The 27,467-nt window shown below is 39.0% G+C and overlaps 2 protein-coding genes and 1 non-coding gene across 5 annotated transcripts; 2 read left to right on the top strand and 1 right to left on the bottom strand.

The window, feature by feature from the left end:
• Positions 1–265: 265 nt before the first annotated feature.
• LOC105214758 (dynein heavy chain, cytoplasmic) lies at positions 266–22,711 on the top strand. Of its 3 annotated transcripts, none has more exons than XM_054230345.1 (23): positions 266–619; positions 1,264–1,835; positions 1,909–2,743; positions 2,802–3,001; positions 3,068–3,471; positions 3,535–3,640; positions 4,818–4,973; positions 5,031–5,955; positions 6,427–8,381; positions 8,459–8,581; positions 8,644–9,696; positions 10,668–11,452; positions 11,657–12,030; positions 12,092–12,279; positions 12,350–13,545; positions 13,640–14,364; positions 16,240–16,438; positions 18,176–18,293; positions 18,370–18,721; positions 18,789–19,834; positions 19,902–21,839; positions 21,909–22,177; positions 22,287–22,711. In XM_054230345.1, the coding sequence occupies exons 1-23, from the start codon at positions 376–378 to the stop codon at positions 22,450–22,452; spliced, it is 13,929 nt and encodes a 4,642-aa protein (XP_054086320.1). In that variant the 5' UTR covers positions 266–375; the 3' UTR covers positions 22,453–22,711. The 3 variants fall into 3 exon arrangements, with proteins under 3 accessions (XP_054086320.1, XP_011186691.1, XP_011186700.1); XM_011188389.3 differs by having other exon boundaries at positions 1,261–1,835; XM_011188398.3 differs by lacking the exon at positions 16,240–16,438 and adding an exon at positions 14,638–14,833 and having other exon boundaries at positions 1,261–1,835.
• A 241-nt stretch (positions 22,712–22,952) lies between these two features.
• Trnaq-cug (transfer RNA glutamine (anticodon CUG)) lies at positions 22,953–23,024 on the top strand. Its single transcript has one exon. It is a non-coding gene; the product is annotated as a tRNA-Gln (tRNA).
• A 27-nt stretch (positions 23,025–23,051) lies between these two features.
• Positions 23,052–25,589, bottom strand: LOC114804137 (uncharacterized). Its single transcript, XM_029041036.2, has 3 exons — positions 25,097–25,589; positions 24,666–25,019; positions 23,052–23,510 (listed from the first exon to the last, which is right to left on the bottom strand). The coding sequence occupies exons 1-3, from the start codon at positions 25,274–25,276 to the stop codon at positions 23,373–23,375; spliced, it is 672 nt and encodes a 223-aa protein (XP_028896869.2). The 5' UTR covers positions 25,277–25,589; the 3' UTR covers positions 23,052–23,372.
• Between the last annotated feature and the right edge of the window lie 1,878 nt (positions 25,590–27,467).

Raw genomic sequence — 27,467 nt, 5'->3', positions numbered from 1 at the left:
ATGCAACTCTGTAAGGTGAATAATGCCAGTGTTACTGCAATTTCGCTAGAAAAAAGAGGGCAAATATAAATACGAAATTTTCTATTAATACAAGTTCTTTAAAGCTGTTCATTACTTTATCTGAGCATTTTTTATATAAAATTAGCATTCGGTGTAAAAATTAGGCACAACAAAGACACTTTTCATATATAATTTACCATTTAGATTTTTCCCCCTTTTTGACCCGCATTCCGTTCGCAAGAGTTAGCAACACGTTTTTTCACCACTGATTTTTCTGCGCTTGCAAATTGTGGACGTAATCAAATCATCGCTTGCAAATTTAATTTGAAAATAAAAGTTTTAAACTTATTGAGTGCATAATCCAGCGAATAAAACATGGGAGATTCGCTGGAGAACGCCGATACATCTGTGGAGGCGGTCGCAAATGTGACCATCGTCGATTATGGCGCATTTGCCAATTATATACGTAAAGCAGTGACCATCCTACTTCCTGAAGAAGATGTTGTACCACCTGCCTTGAATTATGCTCTGGAGAATCCGGAAAACCAAGAACATATAAAAAAGTTTCTTTCGGATCCTCAAGTGCAGGCATTATACATCCAAAGGAACTGCTTGAAAGGTAATTGAGACTTAAATAACGGCATTTGCTTATACTTTCTTTAACTAGCGGCTAACGCCCATTGTGCAAAATGGCGTCTACAATGTGCGAAGACTTTGTTGGCTGGCCAACTTTGTTTTTAAAATCAATATTTTGTGCTTAAACCATGTGGTCGTTAAAAAGTTTACATATTCCACCTTGAAGGCTAGTGTTCAGTTAGATAAAGTTTAAAATACCATTTGGTAAAATCAATATTGTAGTTTTCTGAAATTCCAATTGGAAAAAATCAATCTTGGCGTTTGCACAAAGTGATGTCATTTTTCTATGAGTGATGACTCATGTTGCTGGTATGCAATCTATTACGCTTAACTACCTTGTTAAATCTATTACAGGCATTTTCTTTTTTTTAACCGGCTTTTTTTTCGTGGTAGTGGTATCCCGTACAAGTAAACAAAACACAGCTGCTGTTTGTTTACAACCGGCAATTTTTATCTGTTGTTTTTGTTTTGATTTCCAGCATGCTTTTACGGCATTTGTTAGAAAGAGATAGCGAATAAATGTGTCAGAATTTAGCCTTGATATTGAATATTGAGTTTATATTATATAAAGTTTAACTTTGCATTATTTTACCGGTTTAAAAACAAAATTTATTTTTTTTTTAGAAGATGAAAATGAACAACCAGCTGAAGGAGAGGAAGAGAAGGAGTTCGTCACCTATCAAATAAGTAACGATGTGCACTTCACCAACAGTCGCATGGCATCGTTAGCATGCATCAAACGTGGCTCGGTTATTGAGGCAGATAAATCCATACACTCACAGTTGCGTTTGATAAACTTCTCTGATGGCTCACCATACGAAACTTTGCATGCCTTCATTTCTAAATCTTTGGCACCGTACTTCAAGTCATACGTCAAGGAATCGGGCCGCGCTGATCGTGATGGTGATAAAATGGCGCCATCTGTTGAGAAGAAGTTGGCTGAATTGGAGATGGGACTCTTGCATCTCCAGCAAAACATAGATATACCGGAAATAACTCTAACGGCACACACATCTGTGAATGCAGTTATACGCAAATGTGCCGATGAAAATCGTAAAGCCAAAGTGGCAGATTTTGGTGATAAAGTGGAGGATTCATCCTTTTTGAATCAACTGCAGAACGGTGTTAATCGTTGGATTAAAGAAATCAAGAAAGTGACCATGTTGGATCGTGATCCATCGTCAGGCACTGCGCTGCAGGTAAGTTAAAATTTTAATAAAATTGATTTTAAATTGTAACGAATATATAAACTAAAATTTCGAAACATTTTAGGAAATCTCATTCTGGTTGAATTTGGAGCGTGCTCTGTATCGCATACAGGAGAAACGTGAATCACCAGAAGTCGCTCTCACATTGGACATACTCAAACATGGCAAACGTTTCCATGCTACCGTGTCGTTTGATACTGACACTGGCCTTAAACAGGCCCTGGCTATGGTTGCCGATTATAACCCGCTCATGAAGGACTTTCCAATTAATGACTTACTCTCTTGTACCGAACTGGACAAAATACGCCCAGCGGTGCAGCAAATATTCTCGCATTTGCGTAAAGTACGTAACACCAAGTATCCCATACCGCGTTGTCTCAAATTGATTGAGGCCATTTCACGTGATCTTTCACAACAACTGCTGAAAGTGTTGGGCACGCGACGCCTCATGCACATCCCCTTTGATGAATTCGAACGTGTAATGAATCAGTGCTTCGAGATATTTAGCTGCTGGGACGATGAGTATGATAAGCTGCAAGGTTTACTGCGTGACATTGCCAAGAAGAAGCGCGACGAACATCTGAAGATGGCATGGCGCGTATCGCCGGCACATAAGAAGCTGCAGACACGCATGGAGCATATGCGAAAATTCCGACGTCAACACGAACAGTTGCGCACCGTAATTTTACGTGTTTTGCGCCCCACCAAGCAGGCACAAAACAACGATGCCAATGCGGTGGAAACCAAGCAACCATACAGTTTGGAAGCGGCCGATGCCAATGCCATCGAGGAAGTGAACTTGGCTTATGAGAATGTGAAAGAGGTGGACTGCTTGGACATAACCAAGGAGGGCTCAGAAGCCTGGGAGGCAGCTGTCAAACGCTATGAAGAGAAAATTGGTGAGTTCAAATTAAAAATTATTTTTATGAAACTTTCACTAATTTAACGCTTTTATAGACCGTGTTGAGGCACGAATCACCGCACATTTGCGCGATCAGCTCGGCACCGCTAAGAATGCAAATGAAATGTTTCGCATTTTCTCGCGCTTCAATGCGCTCTTCGTACGTCCGCATATACGCGGCGCCATACGCGAGTATCAGACACAACTCATACAACGTGTGAAGGATGATATCGATGCGTTGCATGAGAAATTCAAGGTAACTTAGCTATTGCACACCTCCAATTATAAAGTTGGAAAAAAATATTACTTTTTTTTCGTTTAGGTGCAATATCCGCAAAGCAAAAGTTATCGCCTCTCGACAGTGCGTGACTTGCCGCCCGTCGCTGGTTCCATCATTTGGGCACGCCAGATCGATAATCAATTGACCATGTATTTGAAGCGCGTCGAAGATGTGTTGGGTAAAGGTTGGGAAACACATTTGGAGGGTCAGAAGCTTAAGGCGGATGGTGACAGTTTCCGCAACAAGCTCTCTATTTCCGAGGTGTTCCAAGAGTGGGCACGCAAGGTTCAAGAACGTAATTTCGGCAATTCCGGACGCATTTTCACCATTGAATCGACACGTTCACGCACCGGACGTAGCAATGTATTGAAGTTGCGCGTAAACTTTTTGCCCGAAATCATTACACTCTCGAAGGAAGTGCGCAACATCAAGAATTTGGGCTTCAGGTAGGCTTTTGCACTAGCGGATTTTTTTTTCAATTCTTTAAGTTTTTTATTTTTTATTTAAAGGGTGCCACTTACCATTGTCAACAAGGCTCATCAGGCCAATCAAATCTATCCGTATGCAATTTCATTGATTGAGAGTGTGCGCACCTACGAACGCACCTTGGAGAAGGTATAAATATGTATTATAACTGTGTGTTTATGCACAGGTTTTACAATCATACACTTAAATCAGTACCACTAATTCACCACATTTTTGAAACTAATACTCAATAATTACTTCCAACACCTTTATGATGGCTTACATATGAACACGCATGCACTTTAAATTGCGTGCAGCTTGTATACTCATATAAACCAAAGAAATACATACATATATATTTGTGATTTAATTTTTTATTTATTTTTTTTTAATATCTTATTATTTTTTTTTTTTTTTTTGTTTAATTTATTATTATTATTTTTTTTTAATTTTTTATTATATTTTTTTTTATTTTCTTTTTTATATTTTTATATATTTCTTATTTTATTTTTTGTTTTAATTTTATTTTATTTTAATTTTTTTCTTTTAATTTTTAATTTAATTTTTTTTTTATTTTATTTTTTGTTTTAATTTTTTTTATATTTTTTTCTTTATTGTTTAAACATTTTTTTATTTTTTTTTTATTTTATTTTTTGTTTTAATTTTATTTTATTTTAATTTTAATTTTTTATTTTAATTTTAATTTTTTTTATTTTTTATTTATTTATTTTTTATTTTTTTTGTTTTAATTTTTTTTAACTTGTCGCAATGTTAGCAACATTTTGTGCTAATTTCTAACGCTCCGATATTTTGCCGAATTAGTTTGTTTATTAAAAATTTGTTTTTCTCTGTTTCTGCTTAGTCTTGATTTCGCTTTGTGCTCGCAAACTATTCCAATTAGTTTATTAAATTATAATTCTCAATTATGCTTCTCTCTCGCTCAATTATCACCCTATACTACACTATAATATTTATATTGAAATCACTAAACGCGCAATACGAATTTAACTGTCTCTCAACAAACAATATCGCATACCTCCCTCTCTTACATGCAGCTAAATAATAGGAGTTTAGCACAAAATTCAGTATTCAAGGTAGTGTTATTGTTGTTAATAAATGTCTCTCAAATAGCATTATGTATCTCAATAATCATTTGCACTTAGTATATTTTATTATCGAAAAATCAAAGTAATTGTCACAATCGAATTGAATTTTACATAAAATACTAGTTAATGCAAATGCATGCTTGAAACATCAGAAAAAACAATTTTATGCGCACCAAAACACACAAATCACAAATTTTTAATAACCTTTTCTCACTTATTAGATTGAAGATCGCGCCAGTATTGTGCCACTCGTGGCTGGTTTGCGTAAGGAGGTGCTGAATTTGATTTCCGAAGGCATCGGTTTGGTCTGGGAGTCGTACAAACTCGATCCGTACGTTTTACGTCTCTCCGAGTGTGTCACACAGTTCCAGGAGAAGGTGAGCATACGCAAAATGTAATCATAAACACTTAAAAAACATTATTTTATACTACAGGTCGAAGACTTGCTTGTCGTCGAAGAGCAATTGGATGTGGATGTGCGCTCATTGGAGACTTGTCCTTACAGCGCTGCCACTTTCACTGAAATCCTATCGAAAATTCAACATGCCGTCGATGCGCTTTCACTGAAACAGTATTCCAACTTGAATGTGTGGGTTACACGCCTCGATGAAGAGGTTGAAAAGAAATTGGCTATGCGTTTGCAGGCCGGCATACAAGCGTGGACCGAAGCGTTGACTGGTAGCAAGAAGGAACGTGATCTTTCCATGGACACCGATGCACCAGCACAGCCAACACACAAGCTGGGCGGTGAGCCACAGATTCAAAATGCTATACACGAGATACGTATCACCAATCAGCAAATGTATTTGTATCCCTCCATTGAGGAGGCACGTTTCCAAATTATGCAACAGCTGTTCGCTTGGCAGGCGATTGTCACCTCACAGGTGCGTTTGCAGAGCACACGCTATCAAGTTGGTTTGGACAAGCTTGCACCACCCACTTATCGCAACTTGTTGACCAAATTGCCGGAGACTTTGATTTTGGAGAATGCTTATGGCGCTATTGAGAATAAAATCAGTGAAGTGCGTAATTATGTTGAGGAATGGTTGCGTTATCAGAGTCTGTGGGACTTGCAGGCCGACACTTTGTATGGACGTTTGGGTGAAGATGTCAACTTGTGGATTAAATGCTTGAATGACATCAAGAAGTCGCGCACCACATTCGACACGTCCGATACGCGTCGTGCATACGGGCCGATTGTAATTGACTATGCTAAAGTGCAAGCTAAGGTCACTTTGAAGTATGACTCGTGGCATAAGGAAGCACTGGGCAAGTTTGGCACATTGCTGGGCAATGAGATGACCACATTCCACTCGAAGGTGTCGAAGTCGCGTACTGATTTGGAGATGCAAAGCATTGGTAAGTAACGAAACTACGGAAAACCCATCGTAATAGCCTTTTCGCACAGCAGCTAATTGATCAATTAACATTTGCTCTATTAAAGCGCTGATTTAGCTCGATTTACCATACAAAATAAAAATCTAATTTTTCTACATTAATTTTATAATCGAGTTGAAAATGCAATGCAACTCTGCGACAAAGAACGTATTTATAATTACATATTCTAATGAAAAACAAAAACAAAAATGTATAACAGCTGATCGATTATCAAGTAGCCGGCAGTGCGAAGGGCAAAAACTCGTTACTCAATTAAAATTTTAATTGATCAATTAATTTGGCAGTGCGAAAAGGCTATAACGGATAATTCAATATATGAGATTTTTTAATAAAATCGGGACTCTAACCGTAATCCGACCGTTCCTTCAAAAATTCACACACTTACTGCAAAAAAATAATATTCACTCTTCTCTTTATTTTCTATCTCAACAGAGGCAGCCAGCACTTCGGATGCCGTTAGCTTCATCACTTACGTACAATCACTGAAGAAGGATATGATTTCTTGGGACAAACAAGTCGAGGTCTTCCGTGAGGCACAACGCATACTTGAGCGCCAACGTTTCCAATTCCCCAACAATTGGTTGCATGTGGACAACATCGAAGGCGAATGGTCGGCTTTCAATGAGATCATCAAACGCAAAGACACAGCCATACAAACACAAGTGGCCAGCTTACAAGCTAAAATTGTGGCCGAGGATAAGGCAGTGGAGACGCGTACGCTTGATTTCTTGAATGACTGGGAGAAAAATAAGCCCACTGGCGGCAAGATCAGACCCGATGATGCATTGCAACACTTGCAATTGTTCGAAACTAAGTATTCACGTTTGAAGGAAGAACGAGATAATGTGGCCAAAGCCAAGGAGGCGCTGGAATTGCAGGAATCTGCTATACCCAATAACAGCTCGGAGCGTATGAATGTCGCTTTGGAGGAGTTGCAGGACTTGCGCGGTGTCTGGAGTGAGCTTTCTAAGGTTTGGACACAAATCGATGAGACCAGAGAGAAACCATGGTTGTCGGTGCAACCACGCAAATTGCGTCAACAGCTCGAGGCAATGATGACACAACTGAAAGAGTTGCCTGCACGCTTGCGCATGTATGAGTCATATGAGTATGTGAAGAAACTCATACAGAGTTACATCAAGGTGAACATGCTGATTGTTGAGCTTAAGTCCGATGCACTCAAGGAGCGTCACTGGAAACAACTGACCAAACAGTTACGCGTTAACTGGGTCATCTCCGATTTGTCACTCGGTCAAGTGTGGGATGTAAATTTGCAGAAGAACGAAAATATCGTCAAGGACATTATACTGGTAGCACAGGGTGAAATGGCTTTGGAGGAATTCTTGAAGCAGGTGCGCGAATCATGGCAGAGCTATGAACTGGACTTGATTAACTATCAGAATAAATGTCGCATTATACGCGGCTGGGATGATCTATTCAACAAAGTCAAGGAACACATTAATTCAGTTGCCGCTATGAAACTCTCACCTTACTACAAAGTCTTCGAAGAGGAAGCTTTGACATGGGAAGAGAAATTGAATCGTATCAATGCACTCTTCGATGTATGGATTGATGTGCAGCGACGTTGGGTCTACTTGGAGGGCATATTCTCTGGTAGCGCAGATATCAAAACACTGCTGCCGGTGGAGACTTCACGTTTCCAAAGCATCAGTTCCGAGTTTTTGGGTCTAATGAAGAAAGTGACCAAGTCACCTAAAGTTATGGACGTATTGAATATACCGGCTGTACAGCGTTCGTTGGAGCGTCTTGCCGATCTGTTGGGAAAAATACAAAAAGCATTGGGCGAGTATTTGGAACGTGAGCGTACTTCCTTCCCACGTTTCTACTTCGTGGGCGATGAAGATCTCTTGGAGATCATTGGTAACAGCAAGAATATTGCACGCTTGCAAAAGCACTTTAAGAAAATGTTTGCCGGCGTTGCCGCCATTTTATTGAACGAGGATAATACCGTTATTTTGGGTATTTCATCACGCGAGGGTGAAGAAGTCAAATTCATGAATCCCGTTTCGACTGTCGAACATCCCAAAATCAATGAATGGCTCTCGCTCGTCGAGAAGCAAATGCGTTTCACTCTGGCTTCACTGTTGGCACAAGCCGTGCAAGACATCAAACAGTTCCGTGATGGTAAAATTGATCAGCAGAAGTACATGGAATGGTGTGACAAATATCAGGCGCAGATTGTCGTGCTTGCTGCGCAAATTCTCTGGTCCGAGGATGTGGAGGCGGCTTTGCAACAAGCTTCAGAGACCAACAACTCCAAGCCAATGCAACGCGTATTGGGCACTGTAGAGTCCACATTGAACGTGCTCGCTGATTCCGTTTTGCAGGAACAGCCACCACTGCGCAGACGTAAATTGGAGCATTTGGTATGTGTTTGGAGAGTTCTCCCAGTTATTTAAAGCAACATTTTTTATGTTTTTATTTTATTTTTTGTTTTTTGTAGATCAATGAGTTCGTACACAAACGTACCGTTACACGTCGTTTGATTGCCAATGGCGTCACCAGCCCCAAATCGTTCCAATGGCTTTGCGAAATGCGTTTCTACTTTGATCCACGTCAAACCGAGGTAAGTAGTCGACTAATAAATAGTTATATATCTATACTGACATTGAACTATTCTCACCACAGGTGCTGCAACAACTCACCATTCACATGGCTAATGCCCGTTTCTACTATGGTTTCGAATACCTAGGTGTACAGGATCGTCTTGTGCAGACCCCGCTTACCGATCGCTGCTACTTGACCATGACACAAGCTTTGGAATCACGTTTGGGCGGTTCGCCCTTCGGTCCAGCCGGTACGGGTAAAACCGAATCGGTCAAAGCGCTCGGCAATCAACTTGGTCGCTTTGTGTTGGTCTTCAATTGTGACGAAACATTCGATTTCCAAGCTATGGGTCGTATTTTTGTTGGTCTATGTCAAGTTGGCGCTTGGGGTTGCTTCGATGAGTTTAATCGTTTGGAGGAGCGCATGTTGTCCGCTTGTTCACAACAGATACAGACCATACAGGAGGCACTCAAATATGAGATGGACACGAATAAGGAGAGCATAACTGTTGAATTGGTTGGCAAACAAGTGCGCGTCTCACCTGATATGGCTATTTTCATTACCATGAATCCCGGTTATGCCGGCCGTTCCAATTTGCCGGACAATTTGAAGAAACTCTTCCGTTCATTGGCTATGACTACACCTGATCGTCAGCTTATCGCTGAGGTCATGTTGTTCTCGCAAGGTTTCCGTTCTGCCGAAAAACTGGCTTGTAAGATTGTGCCATTCTTCAAGCTATGCGACGAACAGCTTTCCAATCAAAGTCATTACGACTTCGGTTTGCGTGCGCTCAAATCGGTGCTCATCTCGGCAGGTAATGTGAAACGTGATCGCATTATGAAGATTAAGGAGACAATGCGTCAACGCGGCGAGGAGAATATCGATGAAGCTTCGGTGGCTGAGAATTTGCCAGAGCAAGAGATACTCATACAATCGGTTTGTGAGACCATGGTGCCCAAACTTGTGGCAGAGGATATACCATTGCTCTTCTCACTGTTGAGCGATGTTTTCCCCAATGTTGGCTATACACGCGCCGAAATGAAGGGTCTCAAAGAGGAAATACGCAAAGTATGTCAAGAAGATTATCTGGTTTGCGGCGAAGGTGATGAACAGGGCGCTGCCTGGATGGAGAAGGTAAGTGTAGCAGTGGATTGCATTTGTTTGTTTGTCGAAGATATGTTTATTGTTTTAATGAAGCGTGTGTATGTTGGAAGTGAATCATTGAATAATTATACTCTCGCAACATTGTTCATATAATGAATGAGTTTTTATTTATTTAACGGTGGTTTCTAACACCATACCACCTATAATTCGAGTTATATATATCCAAATGGTCGAAAGGAGGACACAAATCGGTTTCCACTTCCAGTGATTTAAAGAGAGTTGCAAAATAATTGCAAATACGGTTTTAAAATTGATTAATTGTGGGTGTAGTCCCTCATATTTTTAGAATACAACCATTTTATCTGTATAATGACTTTCTTATACCACAAGATACATATCTTAATCTTTGTCTTCCTTCGACTTGCGAGAGTATCTAAAGTTCGGTTCCACCCGAACTTAGCGCTTCCTTACTTGTTTAGTTATTATTTTGTGCTTTGTTTCGAAAAATAAACAAAAAACTTTTTTTTGAGCACTTCCTTCGCACGATTATTTATGATTGCACTGTACGTATTTCGTGTAAATTAATGTGTCTACTTAGTAATTTGACAATATTTAAGACGAGATTCTCCTAATGTATGCACTTTGATATTTAATTAATGCTTGCTTTACACGCGCAATTACCGAAAAATCACTGAATGAATTACGTTGATAAAACAGAATGCGCAAGGATTCGGTGAGACGTGGGTGGAAAAAGTAAGACGCTTAACCCCTAACCGATTTCTTATTTCAAATCGAATTTATTTATTTTCTTTTTTCAAACCAAGCAAGTTTAGATAGTCGAAATTTGTAATTTGTAAACGTATTGAGATGCCTGAATACATATTCCTATTGCTTGCCAATTTGATTAGTACAAAAATTTAAGCTTGCTCCTACTTACCCCCACAAATTTCCACTTTCATTTGCATATACACTAATACTACAACAATTTTCCCCCTGAAAAGGTGCTGCAATTGTATCAAATCTCCAATCTCAATCACGGTTTGATGATGGTCGGTCCATCGGGTTCTGGCAAATCGACCGCTTGGCGTACATTGCTCAAAGCTTTGGAGCGTTTCGAGGGTATTGAGGGTGTTGCACATGTCATTGATCCCAAAGCCATTTCCAAGGAGGCACTCTATGGTGTTTTGGATCAGAATACGCGCGAGTGGACCGATGGTCTCTTCACACATGTGTTGCGTAAAATCATCGATAATGTGCGCGGTGAAATCAACAAGCGTCAATGGATCATCTTCGATGGTGATGTCGATCCCGAATGGGTTGAGAATTTGAATTCTGTGCTGGATGACAACAAATTGCTCACCTTGCCGAATGGTGAACGTCTCTCGCTGCCGCCCAATGTGCGCATAATGTTTGAAGTACAGGATCTGAAGTTCGCCACACTTGCTACCGTTTCACGTTGTGGCATGGTTTGGTTCTCCGAGGATGTGCTCTCCACTGAAATGATATTTGAGAACTATTTGTCGCGCTTGCGCAGTATACCACTTGAGGATGGCGATGAGGACTTTGTTGGTGTTGTTAAGCCAGCTACTAATAAAGATAAAGAAGAAGAAGTCTCGCCCTCACTGCAAGTGCAACGCGATATTGCGCTGTTGTTGCAGCCATTCTTCTCGGCCGATGGCATTGTGGTGCGCAGTTTGGAGTATGCCATGGAGCAAGAGCATATTATGGACTTTACACGTTTGCGTGCGCTCAGTTCGCTATTCTCGATGTTGAATCAAGCTGCAAGGTGGGTAGACTAATATTTTACCGTTCTCACGACAGTCGGTTCTACGTAACCGGAACGGACCCGGATTTTTATTCGGCCAAGCATTGTCGAATCGGCAACATTCGTCAAAATTACTTGAGGGAATGTTTTATGCCGCTCCTACAACAACAACAACTAATATTTTAAATTTATTATTATAATTTTTACTTATCACCTTCATTACAGAAATGTGCTTAACTTCAATTCGCAACATCCCGATTTCCCTTGCTCTGTCGATCAACTGGAACAATATATTCCAAAAGCACTCATTTACTCTGTACTCTGGTCCTTCGCTGGCGATGCTAAACTCAAAGTACGCACTGATCTGGGTGACTTTGTACGCAGCGTTACCACGATACCGCTACCGGGCGCTGCAGGCGCACCTATTATTGACTACGAGGTCAGCATGAATGGCGAATGGGTGCCATGGTCGAACAAGGTGCCGGTTATTGAGGTTGAAACACACAAAGTGGCCTCACCTGATATTGTTGTGCCCACATTGGACACTGTGCGTCACGAGTCGCTCTTGTACACTTGGCTGGCCGAGCATAAGCCATTGGGTTGGTTATGGAAATTTCGCAAATTCAGCAATTCACTAATAATAATATTATTTCTTTACAGTATTGTGCGGTCCACCTGGTTCCGGTAAAACAATGACACTGTTCTCAGCACTACGTGCTCTACCAGATATGGAAGTGGTTGGTTTGAATTTCTCATCAGCCACCACACCCGAGCTTTTGCTCAAAACATTCGATCACTATTGCGAATATCGTAAGACACCTAACGGTGTTGTACTTTCGCCAGTGCAGGTATGCTTTTAAGTCTTTAATATTCCCTTTCTGATTCTCTAATACTATTTTATATTTTCCCTCACTTCAGATTGGCAAATGGCTTGTTCTCTTCTGCGATGAAATCAATTTACCCGACATGGACACCTATGGTACACAGCGTGTAATTTCATTCTTACGCCAGCTGGTCGAACACAAGGGCTTTTATCGCGCCAGCGATCAAGCTTGGGTATCTCTAGAACGCATACAATTCGTGGGCGCTTGTAATCCACCCACAGATCCGGGTCGTAAGCCACTCTCACATCGTTTCTTACGTCACGTGCCAATCATTTATGTCGACTATCCCGGTGAGACTTCGCTTAAACAAATCTATGGCACCTTCTCACGCGCTATGTTGCGCATGATGCCATCGTTGCGTGGCTACGCCGAACCACTGACCAATGCTATGGTGGAATTCTATTTGGCATCACAAGATCGCTTCACACAAGACATGCAACCGCACTATGTGTACTCGCCACGTGAGATGACACGTTGGGTACGCGGTATTTGCGAGGCCATACGTCCGCTTGATTCGTTACCAGTGGAGGGTTTGGTGCGTTTGTGGGCGCATGAGGCGCTACGTTTGTTCCAGGACAGGCTGGTTGAAGAATCAGAACGCCGCTGGACCAATGAGAATATCGATATTGTGGCACTAAAACACTTCCCTGGTATCAATCAAGAGGAGGCATTGACACGCCCCATACTCTACAGTAATTGGTTGTCCAAGGATTATATGCCCGTTAATCGCGAAGAGTTACGTGACTATGTGCGCGCACGTCTCAAGGTCTTCTACGAGGAGGAGTTGGACGTACCGCTTGTGCTGTTCGATGAAGTTTTGGAGCACGTCTTGCGTATCGATCGTATATTCCGTCAACCACAAGGACATTTACTGTTGATTGGTGTCTCTGGCGCCGGCAAAACGACACTTTCACGTTTCGTCGCTTGGATGAATGGTCTATCGATATTCCAAATTAAAGTACACAACAAATACACAGGCGAAGATTTCGATGAGGATCTACGTTGTGTGCTCAGACGTTCCGGTTGCAAGGATGAGAAGATCGCTTTCATATTGGACGAATCGAATGTTTTGGATTCGGGCTTTTTGGAACGCATGAATACGCTGTTGGCTAACGGCGAAGTGCCCGGTCTGTTCGAGGGCGATGAATACACCACTCTGATGACACAATGCAAAGAGGGTGCGCAGCGCGAAGGCTTGATGTTGGACTCCAGCGATGAGTTATACAAATGGTATGTATATATTGTTATTTTAACGCTTAGAAATAACCTGCACTCACTTATATAAAATACTTACACAATGTGCCTCTTAAATTTCTGTTTACAGGTTCACCCAGCAAGTTATGCGCAACTTGCACGTAGTCTTCACCATGAACCCCTCCACGGATGGTCTCAAAGATCGCGCAGCCACCTCGCCTGCGCTCTTCAATCGTTGTGTGCTCAACTGGTTCGGCGACTGGTCGGACTCAGCACTTTTCCAGGTGGGCAAAGAGTTCACCACACGCGTGGATTTGGAGAAACAAAATTGGTCCGCACCCGATTTCTTCCCATCAGTATGCCCCTTGGTGCCGGCACAACCAACACATCGCGATGCGGTCATCAACAGTTGTGTTTACGTACACCAAACGTTGCATCAAGCAAACGCACGACTCGCCAAGCGTGGTGGCCGCACTATGGCAGTCACACCACGTCACTACTTGGACTTTATTCACCATTTTGTCAAGTTGTACAATGAGAAGCGTAGCGATTTGGAAGAGCAGCAATTGCATTTGAATGTGGGTCTCAATAAAATCGCCGAAACTGTCGAGCAGGTGGAGGAGATGCAGAAATCTTTGGCTGTTAAGAAGCAAGAATTGCAGGCCAAGAATGAGGCAGCCAATGCTAAGTTGAAGCAGATGTTCAAGGATCAACAGGAGGCTGAGAAGAAGAAGATACAGTCGCAGGAGATACAAATACGTCTGGCCGATCAGACGGTGAAAATCGAGGAGAAACGTAAATATGTCATGGCCGACTTGGCACAAGTGGAACCGGCTGTAATCGACGCGCAACAAGGTAAATGCTTGGTTGTATGCTACAAACAAGCTATGAACTCATTATTTATGTTTTAATGATATTTTAAAATTTTAAGTTTGATTTAAGCGACTCGTTTACGGAATACACTAAGGTTCAAGTGTTATTTAAATATATTATAGTATAGTGTGTATATAATTGTGTTGGCAGGTTTCTAAACTGGTGCCAAACAATTGATTTTATATTTTTACACACCCTTTTTTAACACGATTTATGAACAATTGTGCATTTCTTGCAAACACTTTATCACTTTAGCTGTAAGCGCCATTAAAAAGAAACACTTGGCTGAGGTGCGTTCCATGGCCAATCCGCCGGCTGTTGTTAAGTTAGCATTGGAATCAGTCTGTGAGCTGCTCAGCGAGACTGCCACCGATTGGAAGGCGATACGTGGCATACTTGTCAAAGATAGTTTTATACCGTCCATTGTTAATTTGAGAACTGAGAATATCACGTACGGCAATACACAATATTATTATTACTTATGCTAAAATATTCATATACATACTTATACATATATTAAAAACTAATTTATCGTTAATATTAATATTAAGCAAAGAAAATTCAAAATTGTCACTTACACACACGCCCACACGCAAAAATATATATATATACTCTATATACTATATACCTACAAACCATAAATACCGTCACAACCAAAAATCAAACTCCAATATAACATATTTGTACACAGTTGACATCTTTTCACCCCAAAACACAACCAAATTGGCTTCATGTGGCTATTGTGCAAATTACATACATACATATATACATACACATACTCGTACATACTATACTTATTAAACAGTGGAGCAGTATTGTATTATATAATTTTATATTTTATAAACATATCCATATAATTTAAATAACTGCGCTGGGGTTTGCTAAACTCTAATTTCTGTTTTTTTTTTTTTATTAAATATTTTTTTGTACGTTTTTTATTTTTTTAATATTTTTTTTTTTATTTTTTTTGTAAGTTTTTTTTTGCATCGTCCATTTTCACACGAAATAATGCATTCACCACATTGTTTGCATCTGCTCAGCACTTATGTATAGTAATTTATATAATTATCATTAATTTTATGTGTTCTAATTTTTAAATTATATACTTGAAGTACTTAATAAGTAATTTTAAACTAATTTAATTATTTATTTATTAATTATTAGTGTATGTATTTAAATATTATTAATGTATTTAACAAATATGCAGTATTGACTGGTTGAGAGTGTTGAAAAAAAACTTTGGAAATATAATTTTTTTTTCTATAAATAATTGAATTCAAATTTTTGAAAATTAGTATGAAAAATTAAAAAAAAATCATTACTAATCAATTTATTTGATTCAGCTGAAAGGCTTAATATTTAAGCTTTCAACTTTTAGAAAAAAAAAAATTAAGTTAACTTAAAAGTAAAATAAAATTAAAAATTCCAAAATTTAACACGCTCAAAAAGTCTATACTGATTGATACTAAAAAAAATATGTATATATATATTTATAAATATGTCTGTGTCTGCAGGTTTTGGTTAGCAAATAACATTTTTTTCTAAATATGTACGCGTGACCACGCCAAAAATACGAGGCACACACGAAAGTTAGCACGTACTTGGATTGGATTGCTGCAAACAACATACTTAACAACAACAACACAAAGAATTGAAATGCCCCTCCCCCTTTATTATAATTTTATAACAGTTTATAGGCAATTAGCATTACATTAATGATTTTTACTAAATGAGTCAGAGTTTATAATATTGTTTTTTTTTTTTTTGTTGTTTACTACTACTACCATACAATTATGTACTACTACTATTTTACTCACCACACACACTCACCTACCTACCACGCTTGATTCACTTTAGCCGTTAAATCGATACGTAAGCAACAACTTGTTGAAGTTCGTACCATGGCCAATCCACCATCGGTGGTGAAATTGGCTCTGGAGTCCATCTGTCTGCTACTGGGTGAGAATGCGACCGACTGGAAATCAATTCGTGCCGTTATAATGCGAGAAAACTTTATAAATTCAATTGTATCTAACTTCAATACTGAAAATATAACGTAAGCATGAAAACAACAACAACAAACAATATCAATAAGTTAACTTTTGTTTATGATTTTGTTGTTTTGCAGTTTTTTTATAATTTTTTTTTTCGTTTGTATTATTTGATTGAGCTGTGCAATTGATTGGTTGTTGGTATTGAAATGCATTTGAAAGACTTGATAATTTAAAATAAAACTCTAAAAGTGCATAAAAAAATTAAAAAAAAATACATGAATAAATAAAAGTAATCTTACCTTACTTAAATTTATAAAATCAAGAAATATATTAAATTTTTTTTGAATAAAATTAAAAATTATTTTCGATTAAAATAAAAAAATATTTTCGATAAAAAAAAATAAAAATAAAAATATTTTCGATTAAAAAAAAATTAAAAAAAAATATTTTCGATTAAAAAAATAAAAAAAAAAAATATTTTCGATTAAAATGATAAAATAAAAAAATATATTCGATTAAAACAATTTAAAACATTAAAAAACAATTTTTTTCTGAATAAAATTAAAAATTATTTTCCATTAAAATACAAAAATAAAAAACAAATATTTTCGATTAAAATAAAAAAAAGATATTTTCGATTAACATAAAAAGTAAACATATGTGACCTGGTCTACGAAAAGGGAAAAGGGAGCTAACGTGCGAAAACTAGTTTTCTGGGAAACAGCTGTTAAAAATAAATAAATAAAATAAAATATAAATAAAATTTTTTGACACCTAAGCCCCTTTCCGTAGACCAGGTCACATATTAAATTATTATTTTTTAAACAACTAAAAAATAAAAAAAGAATTACTTAACAACAATTAAATGTAATAAATATACTTAAAAAAAGGATGGAATTGAAAAAATATACAGAAATACTTAAAAATTCGAAAAAAAAAATAAAAAAGTAAAAAAATAAATTTCATAAAATTGACAAATAATATTTGAAATAATAAACTTTAAAATATAATGATTTTAAATTAGAAAATAAAAAAAATTAAAATTAGAAAATTAAAAAAACAAATTAAAATTAGAAAATTAAAAAACAAATTAAAATTAGAAAAAAAAAAATTAAAACTAGAAAATTAAGAAAACAAATTAAAATTAGAAAATAAAAAAAAATAATTTTAAACTGATTGAAATCGAAAAATATTTTTTGAATTTAAGTACATTTTAAAACTTTTTTTTAACAACAACAACAACCGCTCAATTGCAACAGCTTGTCTGTGATTTTTTGTTAAAGCAACATTATTTTTTATTATTTTGTTAATACTCAATCGTTTATTTTTTGTTGTAGTTTTATATTTATTTTTATGGTTTGAAAAAGTTTAGTCTTCCCCCTTTCTACTGCAATTGGATAGACGCGTTTTCGTAGTATTTGCCCTAGCGTTGTGAAATACATATTCATAAGCGTTTAACGCTTGGTTCGTGTTATATAACTTGATTTTTATACATATATTTTATTAATTTGCATTTTTTTATTTTTATAAATTCGGTGTTGGTAATTGTATTATTCTTTATTATTTATTTATTATATCTCAACGTCAACTGCTTTGAATCCTATTAATTGCGTAAAATTCCCAAATTTTTGGTTTTGGCTTTTAATTTATGTTTTTATTGTTAATAGTAAACGCTTTGCTTGCATAACATACACTTCGATTGGTGATTTTTTTATTCATAAACACATTTTGAACACAAAAAATAACTGTAATTACACTGAAATTAACTTAATTTTCATTTTAAACAAAAAATAATGCAGCGATGAGGTGCGTGAGAAGATGAAGAACAAGTATCTCAGCAATCCGGATTATAACTTTGAGAAGGTCAATCGCGCCAGTATGGCTTGTGGCCCTATGGTCAAATGGGCTATTGCACAGGTAAAATGCAGAAAAAAAAATCGCTCACTTTAGTGTAAACTACAATTTTTCCCCCACTTTCATTGCATTGTCGCAGATCGAATACGCCGACATGTTGAAACGCGTCGAACCGTTGCGTGAAGAATTGCGTTCACTCGAAGAGCAAGCCGATGTTAATCTACAGAGCGCTAACGAAACTAAAGAGCTCGTTGAACAGCTCGAGCGCAGTATTGCCGCCTACAAGGAGGAGTACGCACAACTCATCTCGCAGGCGCAGGCCATTAAGACCGACTTGGAGAATGTGCAAGCTAAAGTTGACCGTTCGATTGCTTTGTTGAAGAGCTTGAATATCGAACGCGAGCGTTGGGAGTGCACCAGCGAGACATTCAAATCGCAAATGTCCACCATTATTGGTGATGTTTTGCTGTCGGCCGCTTTCATTGCTTACGGTAAATCATAAATTAATATTTTATTTCAAACAAAAATGCAAAATTAAAAAAAAAAACTCTTCCGCAGGTGGCTACTTCGATCAGCATTATCGCTTGAATCTCTTCACCACTTGGTCGCAGCATCTGCAATCGGCCAATATACAATATCGCGCTGACATGGCACGCACCGAGTATCTATCGAATCCCGATGAACGTTTGCGTTGGCAGGCCAATGCGCTGCCGACCGATGATCTCTGCACTGAGAACGCCATTATGCTTAAGCGCTTCAATCGCTATCCACTCATTATCGATCCCTCGGGCCAGGCCACCACCTTCTTGCTCAACGAGTATGCTGGCAAGAAAATTACGAAAACTTCATTCTTGGATGATTCTTTCCGCAAGAATTTGGAGTCTGCGCTGCGTTTCGGCAATCCACTGCTCGTACAAGATGTTGAGAATTACGATCCGATATTGAATCCGGTGCTCAATCGTGAATTGCGTCGCACTGGTGGTCGTGTCTTGATTACACTCGGCGATCAGGATATCGATTTGTCGCCTTCCTTTGTCATTTTCCTGTCTACACGTGATCCAACTGTGGAATTCCCACCGGATATTTGCTCACGTGTCACTTTTGTCAACTTCACTGTTACACGCAGCTCGCTGCAATCGCAGTGTTTGAATCAAGTGCTGAAGGCCGAGCGTCCCGATATCGATGAGAAGCGCTCGGATCTGTTGAAATTACAGGGTGAATTCCGTTTGCGCTTGCGTCAGCTGGAGAAGAGTCTGTTGCAGGCTTTGAACGATGCAAAGGGTAAGATTCTGGACGATGACTCGGTGATTACCACGCTGGAGACATTGAAGAAGGAGGCCTACGATATCAATCAAAAGGTGGACGAGACCGATAAGGTTATTGCGGAGATTGAGACTGTGTCGCAACAATATCTGCCATTGTCGGTGGCTTGCAGTAATATCTATTTCACCATGGACAGCTTGAACCAGGTGCACTTCCTCTATCAGTATTCGCTGAAAATGTTCTTGGACATTTTCTCCACTGTATTGCTAAACAACACGAAGTTAGACGGCAAGAGCGAGTATTCGGAGCGTTTGGGCATCATCACGAAGGATCTATTCCAGGTGAGTTATTGACAAAAAATGTTTGGAGAATATAATATTTTTATTCATAATACCTATTCCTTCCCAGGTCTGCTATGAGCGTGTGGCACGCGGCATGTTACACAACGATCGTCTGACATTCGCTTTGCTGATGTGCAAGATCCACCTCAAGGGCACTTCAGAACAAAATTTGGATTCCGAATTCAACTTCTTCTTACGCAGTCGCGAAGGTCTACTGGCCAGTTCGACACCGGTTGAAGGCCTAACTGCTGAGCAAATAGAGAGTGTTAACCGTTTGCAAACACGTTTGCCCATATTCCGGAAATTGATTGAAAAACTCAATTCGATGCCCGAGCTGGGTGCATGGTTGCAACAGAGCTCACCGGAACAGTGTGTACCACAATTGTGGGATGAGTCAAAGGCACTCACACCCATCGTTAGCTCCATACATCAATTGCTGCTGATACAAGCCTTCCGACCGGATCGTGTTATTGCCGCCGCACATAAGGTGGTCGATGCTGTGCTCGGCCTAGATTTCATGCCGAACGCCGAAAAGGAATTGGACTTGGCCGCTGTTGTGGAGAAGCAGTTGAACTGCAACACACCAGCATTGCTGTGCTCAGTGCCCGGTTTTGATGCCTCCGGACGTGTGGACGACTTGGCTGCCGAGCTGAATAAACAGATCTCGAGCATTGCCATCGGTTCGGCGGAGGGCTTCAATCAGGCTGAGCGCGCCATCAACATGGCCTGCAAGAGCGGTCGCTGGGTGCTGCTGAAGAACGTACACTTGGCACCACAATGGTTGGTGCAATTGGAGAAGAAATTGCATTCTCTGCAGCCACATTCGGGCTTCAGGCTATTCCTCACCATGGAGATCAATCCCAAGGTGCCGGTCAACTTGTTGCGCGCCGGCCGCATATTCGTTTTCGAACCACCACCAGGCATACGCGCCAACTTGTTGCGCACATTCTCGACCGTGCCGGTGGCACGCATGATGAAAACGCCCAGCGAACGTGCACGTCTCTATTTCTTGCTGGCCTGGTTCCATGCCATCGTGCAGGAACGTCTACGCTACGTACCGCTTGGCTGGGCCAAGAAGTACGAGTTCAATGAGTCGGATTTGCGCGTCGCGTGCGACACGCTGGACACCTGGATCGACACGACCGCAATGGGTCGCACCAATTTGCCGCCGGAGAAGGTGCCATGGGACGCGTTGGTCACACTGTTGTCGCAATCCATCTACGGCGGTAAAATTGACAACGACTTCGATCAGCGTTTGCTGACCTCATTCTTGAAGAAATTGTTTACGGCGCGCAGCTTCGAAAGCGATTTCGCGCTTGTGGCCAATGTTGATGGCGGTGCCGGCGGTCAGCGACACATCACCATGCCAGACGGTACACGTCGCGATCACTTCTTGAAGTGGATCGAGAATTTGTCCGACCGCCAGACGCCTTCGTGGCTCGGTTTGCCCAACAATGCGGAGAAAGTGTTGTTAACCACACGTGGCACAGACTTAGTGAGCAAGCTCTTGAAGATGCAACAGCTAGAGGATGACGACGAATTGGCTTACAGCGTGGAGGAGCATGCCGAGGCGGCTAATGCAAATGCAACACGTCAAGAAGATGGTCGTCCATCATGGATGAAGACATTGCACAACTCGGCAACGGCATGGTTAGAGCTCTTGCCCAAAAACTTACCTGTGCTCAAGCGCACTGTGGAGAATATCAAGGATCCATTGTATCGTTACTTTGAACGTGAGGTCACTTCGGGCGCTAAATTGTTGACAACCGTCATTTCCGATCTACAGGATGTAGTGCTCATTTGCCAAGGTGAAAAGAAGCAGACCAATCATCATCGCTCCATGTTGTCCGAGCTGGTGCGTGGCATCATACCAAAAGGTTGGAAGCGCTACACCGTGCCAGTCGGCTGCACCGTTATCCAATGGATCACTGACTTCAGCAACCGTGTGCAGCAATTGCAGAAGGTGTCGAAATTGGTATCACAAGCAGGCGCTAAAGAGTTGCAGGTGAGTTCTCGTTTGAGTTTAATTATCAACGTCAAATATTTTCTTAATATTATTTGCATTTCCACTCAGACATTCCCTGTTTGGTTGGGCGGCTTACTGAATCCTGAAGCTTACATCACTGCAACGCGCCAATGTGTTGCACAGGCCAATAGCTGGTCACTAGAGGAATTGGCTTTGGAAGTGACCATCACCGAGTCGAGCGTAAACCCCGATCAAAAGGATAGCAGTTTCGGCGTGACTGGCTTGAAGTTGCAAGGCGCACAATGCAAGAACAACGAGCTGCTATTGGCCTCGACCATTATGATGGACCTGCCACTCACCATACTCAAATGGGTCAAGTACGTAGAAGTTTTTTTTAATTTGTTTTTTTTTTTTTTTAATATTGCGATATTGCGCAATATTTGTTGAAAATTGTGCTAAATATTTTTTAATTTGTAATTTTTGCAGGGCTTCCACGGAGACGCGCGTTAGCAAGCTTACCTTGCCGGTGTATTTGAACTCTACGCGCACGGAGCTGCTCTTCACCGTTGATTTGGCTGTCGCTGCCGGGCAGGATCAACATAGCTTCTATGAGCGTGGCGTTGCTGTGCTTACTTCAACCGCTTTGAATTAAATTGGAGGAATGGAGAGCATTTCAAAGCTCAAAACAACGCATAAATGCGCATATAATTATCCGTATTATAAAATCAAATTAATGGAAATATTCAATATTATTATAAATAATCAATTTAAATTGCTTACTACAAGTACATTACAAATATCCATACACTTATAAAGTGTTTTTTGGCTTCAATATAACAGTGTTAATCAATTGCATTCAATATTACAAATATTCATTACTCAATAAAATTTACTCAATATGTATTAAGAATTTTAAAGTTTTATTTTTTCACTAAAACAATTTTCTGACGAAAAAAAGGAATTATTTGAAGAAGTTATGTATTTTCATAACAAATGGCATCTAATATAACTAGCAAAAATTGCAACTTGTTGGCAACCCTTGTTCGCTTGCATCCCCAATCCTTAACAGTAAGGATGCACCATGTACTGTTATCTATTCGTTTACATTCCAGTTACAAGTTTTGTTTAATGATAACAGATGTACCGTTAAAGGGTTCCATGGTGTAATGGCCAGCACTCTGGACTCTGAATCCAGCGATCCGAGTTCAAGTCTCGGTGGGACCTAAGACAACTAATTTTTTCCTCGCTGATTCTTTTTGCAGTAATGTATTATGGATTTACAGTCTACATACATACCTATGTATATATGTATACTGTTACAGTTAAAGCACTCTTAAAAGGTATATTTGAACTTGCTCATTGTTAACCTTCAACGAATTAGTCCTTGCATAGAGATTTTAACACGAATAATCACAATTGTCTTTTCAATTCAATTGCAAATCATGCAGCAAATTTCGAAAAAAATAAAGACTTCTTAATAATAGTTATTTTATTCCGAACTATTGGGAAAGTTGTGTTTTAATACATTTACTAATTCCATTACAGTATTAGTTAGCCCTTGTATGGCCTGCATCATTCCCGATGTTCCTGTCGCCTGTCGTTTTCAATGCGTTGTCTCTCCTCAGCACCATACCTTTTGGCTATATCAGCAATCAAGGTGTTGATAAGCTCGTTGCGCTCACTTCGTGATAGACGTGATGTGGAAGCATCCTTCAAAAGGATAAAGAGTAATTAAACAAGTATGGAAAGGCTAAGTTCGAGTACAACCGAACATTTTATACTCTCGCAATTTATTGATATAGTTTTATTAAGATAACACATAACACATCGATATAAAGTCCAATCATTATATGTAGTATATGAGGGCTGAGGTAATTCCTAAACCGATTTCACTCATTTTCACCATCAAGCTACACTATATACAAGACTATATGTTCACTTAATTTTACTATGATATCTCACATATTAACCGATATATGCGGAATAAAGTCCACGGTATTTTTGAAAAACATATAATTAGGTAAATGGGAGCTAGGAGAAGTTCTGATAAGATTTTAATAATTTTTGGAACAGAGACACACAATTAGGAGAAACAAATTTCCTCTGAATTAATTCAAATATCTGAAAGATTAGCCGATATTTTAGGGTAAAATACCCTTAGGCACTGAGTTCTTCATGTATATATCCGGAGCCTTGAAAAGTTATACTCCGATTTCAAAAAAAGTTTCCGTAAGTGAAGCCACAGATGGTATACAGAATTTGTGTAAGGTTTTATTCCGCTATCCATCCATTTTTCATACGTGTTATCAGGGTGTCAAGCAAAAATTATATGACGAATTTCATTGAAATCGGTCGAGTAGTTCCTGAGATATGAAAAAAAAACTTATTTAGGGGCAGGGCCACGCCCACTTTTCCAAAAAATTACATTCAGATATGCCCCTTCCTAGTGCGATTCTTTATGCCAAATTTTATTATTATAGCTTTATTTATGGCTTAGTTATGACACTTTATATGTTTTCGGTTTTCGTCATTTTGTGGGCGTGACGTATCCGATTCGGCCATTTTCAATACCAACCTCACCAGGGTGTCAAGGAATATATGTACCAAGTTTCGTCAAGATATCTTCATTTTAACTCAAGTTATCGCTTGCACGGACAGACAGACGGACGGACATACATCTGAATTTCAACTCTACTCGTCATCCTGATCATTTTGATATATATAACCCTATAACTCTTTTATTTCTGGGTGACACAAACATGTGACGTTATGTGAACAAAACTATTATACTCTCTTTAGCAACTTTGTTGCGAGAGTATAAAAATGCTCAAAAACATATATCTAGTGTAATAATTGAAAACACACCTGATTTTCCAAGTCAACCGATGGACATGGTGATGGTGCTGATGGTTCTGAGTTTAACGATATTGCCGATTGCCCGTTGTTCGAAGGTATTACCAGCGGGCTGCATAATGCCCGAGGACTACCCGAGCATGATGCAGTTCCAGTTGGTGATGTTGTGCGCTCAACTGTCAAATAATCATGGGTTTTCAAATAAAATCTTTCAATACTCATGGCAGCTGCCGAAGCAAATGTGGTTAACGCCTTTTTCTCGAAATCAGACATCGGCTTTAAGCTTGGTACTCCGTCTGTCAGTCTTTGATTAATTTTCAAACGCCTTGCTCGCGCATGGAGCTGGCTCTTCCACACACACAACATCTATATATGTATGTATGTATGTATAAAACCGTTAAAGCAAATACACCAAATATAACATAAGCTATAAAAAAACGTACCTCTTTCCATTTTGCTACATTACGTTTCGGGCCTCTACAGCAATTTAACTCCTCTCTCAGCTGCTGCCATAAATCTCGCATTTGTTGAGTCTTATTTGGCCAATTTTTTCGCGATGTTATTTCTGGGTGTGCCTGACAAAATGCAAGATTTATATTTTTATCAAGGTTGTCATAGAACATGATCTTGATAAGAATCTTGACAATGTCTATAATTTATTACTTCATAAAAGGATCTTGATAAATTATCAACATGGATTACTTGAGATTTTTCTACATTATTGTTTAATCGAATTTTAATCGAGTTGAAAATGAAATGAATGGTCACTCAATTAAAATTGTAATTGCCCTACTAATTTGGCTGTGTGAAAAGGATATAAGCAGCATGGATTTACATCAATGGTACAAACATACATACATATATCTTAGAAATAATAGTCTTCACACCAACCTCCTCCGGTTATGAAATTTTTTGTAGACATTTATTTGAACTTATTTAGACGCAAACCATGTCGTTAATGCAGTTAGTGCATTATTCGTTGGAGACATGTAATAACCACGCTGAATTCATTTTCCTAATTTCTACAAGAAGGGATATTTAATAAGACACCCAAAATGTCCTAGCCATAAAAATACCCTTTTAGGCAAGTGAAGGGCGTGAAACATTAAAAAAATCCCTTAATTGCTCAATATTTTATACAAAAACCATTTTGGTTGTTATGGCAGTGCATTATTAGTTATTGACAATGGGTAACAAGGGTAATTTGTGGTATCAAAAAGTAGTTTAACGCCTAATTCATAAAACTACTAGAAATATGGTACAAATATTTACAATAATACAGGAAGTCTCTAAATTTGTGTATCCGTTGAAGTCTCCATACTCTGGAATATACATACATACATATATACCGGAAAATCAAAACTCTATAGATATTTATGCAATGATAGGAAGAATATCTATAATGCAACAAAAACTGTTCATCAAAATTCGTCAGAATTCCAAATAGGTTCCTGACAGAAACTCTTCTTTTCAGCTTTCTTCAAGAAAATTGGACGTAAGTCTGACATATAATCTGTTTATATCAGAAACTTACTGAGTTACTAATTGTACTATATAAAGCTCCATTCTTACTAACAACAAAACCATTTATTTCTAGAAAGAATTCTGGCTGCTGGCATGTTTGTTTCTTGCAACACGATATTAGAACCAATACATGATTATACGGTTGTCTATAATAAGTATTGCTCGTAACCACTACAGTCGCAGCGATAGGCCGATCATTACAGTAGATGTTGATGCCTGCAAAATAGTCCCCTTTAGATGTTAGGCACTTATGTCAGCGCTTCTTCCAATTGTCGATACCCTTTTCAAACTCGACTTTTGGGATAGCATTTGGCTCTCGATGGCGATTCCTCGTATGTTTGTTTAACCTTCAAGCTTCTTTTTCTTCTTTGAAAATTTAAAAAGTCACACGGAGTCTTTTCTGGCGAATATGGGCTGAGGCATCGTTACAGTATTCTTTTTGGCAAGAATTCAGGAACAAGCAATGAAGTATGAGCTTTAACCAAACGAAAATCGCCAAGCTCACAAGCGGCTGCCACAGACAAAGAAAGAAATTAATACAGCTGTATCAACATAATAATTTTTTTTGACAAATGGACCCCCAAACCGGTGAAATTTTCAATTTCATAATTCTCATTATTCTTTAACAGAACACGTATTAGGCTGAATACACAAAAAAGCTTGATGTTTGGGTGCCGCATGATTTGACGCAAAAAAACCTTCTGGACCGAATCAATGCCTGCAATATCGCATCCACCATATAGCCCGGTCATAGCGCCAAGTGATTTCCACCCGTTCCTGTCCATGGCGAACGCCCTTGGTGGTGGTCCTCAAAAGAGAATTGTGAAAAGTGGCTGTCGGAGTTCTTCGCAAATAAGGAGGGGGGCTTCTACGGAGCGGTATTATGAAGTTGCCGTCTAGATGGAAACAAATTATCGAACGAAACGGCGCATATTTGAACTAAATCCAATCACTGTAACACTTTTTATGAAGCATTGAATAAAGATCAAAAAGCAAAGGGGACATATTTATAACCTCTATAGGCTGATCAGAACTTACGGACTCTTATGAAATTGAGGACGTGGAACACCAAGGACTAGTTTTGTTTAAGTTAGCTTGTGATAAGATCACTCCAATTCAGATAAACAAGTTAAAACCGGTTGTGGCTTTTTTATTATGTTTGGTATGGGAATCTATGTGGAAAGCTTTCTGAGACTCTCTGATAAGCTTTTATCATAAAGCCAATTCAACAAGATAAATGCAGGCCTCCTTTTTATAAATTGTCCACGCAAAGGTTATTTTTCAGTCCCA

Source organism: Zeugodacus cucurbitae, chromosome 4 (assembly GCF_028554725.1).
Source record: "Zeugodacus cucurbitae isolate PBARC_wt_2022May chromosome 4, idZeuCucr1.2, whole genome shotgun sequence".
In the NCBI taxonomy this organism is placed as follows: domain Eukaryota; kingdom Metazoa; phylum Arthropoda; class Insecta; order Diptera; family Tephritidae; genus Zeugodacus; species Zeugodacus cucurbitae.
This window is presented reverse-complemented; position numbering and strand designations above follow the sequence as displayed.

Coding starts and splice junctions, on each gene's coding strand:
- LOC114804137 (XM_029041036.2), bottom strand. CDS start 25,276: ATGTTCTATGACAACCTTGATAAAAATATAAATCTTGCATTTTGTCAG. Junction 25,020..25,096: donor ATGTAGCAAAATGGAAAGAG/GTACGTTTTTTT, acceptor ATACATATATAG/ATGTTGTGTGTGTGGAAGAG. Junction 23,511..24,665: donor CGGTTGACTTGGAAAATCAG/GTGTGTTTTCAA, acceptor ATCCTTTTGAAG/GATGCTTCCACATCACGTCT.
- LOC105214758 (XM_011188389.3), top strand. CDS start 376: ATGGGAGATTCGCTGGAGAACGCCGATACATCTGTGGAGGCGGTCGCA. Junction 16,439..18,175: donor TTCAATACTGAAAATATAAC/GTAAGCATGAAA, acceptor AAAATAATGCAG/CGATGAGGTGCGTGAGAAGA. Junction 21,840..21,908: donor CAGGCGCTAAAGAGTTGCAG/GTGAGTTCTCGT, acceptor ATTTCCACTCAG/ACATTCCCTGTTTGGTTGGG.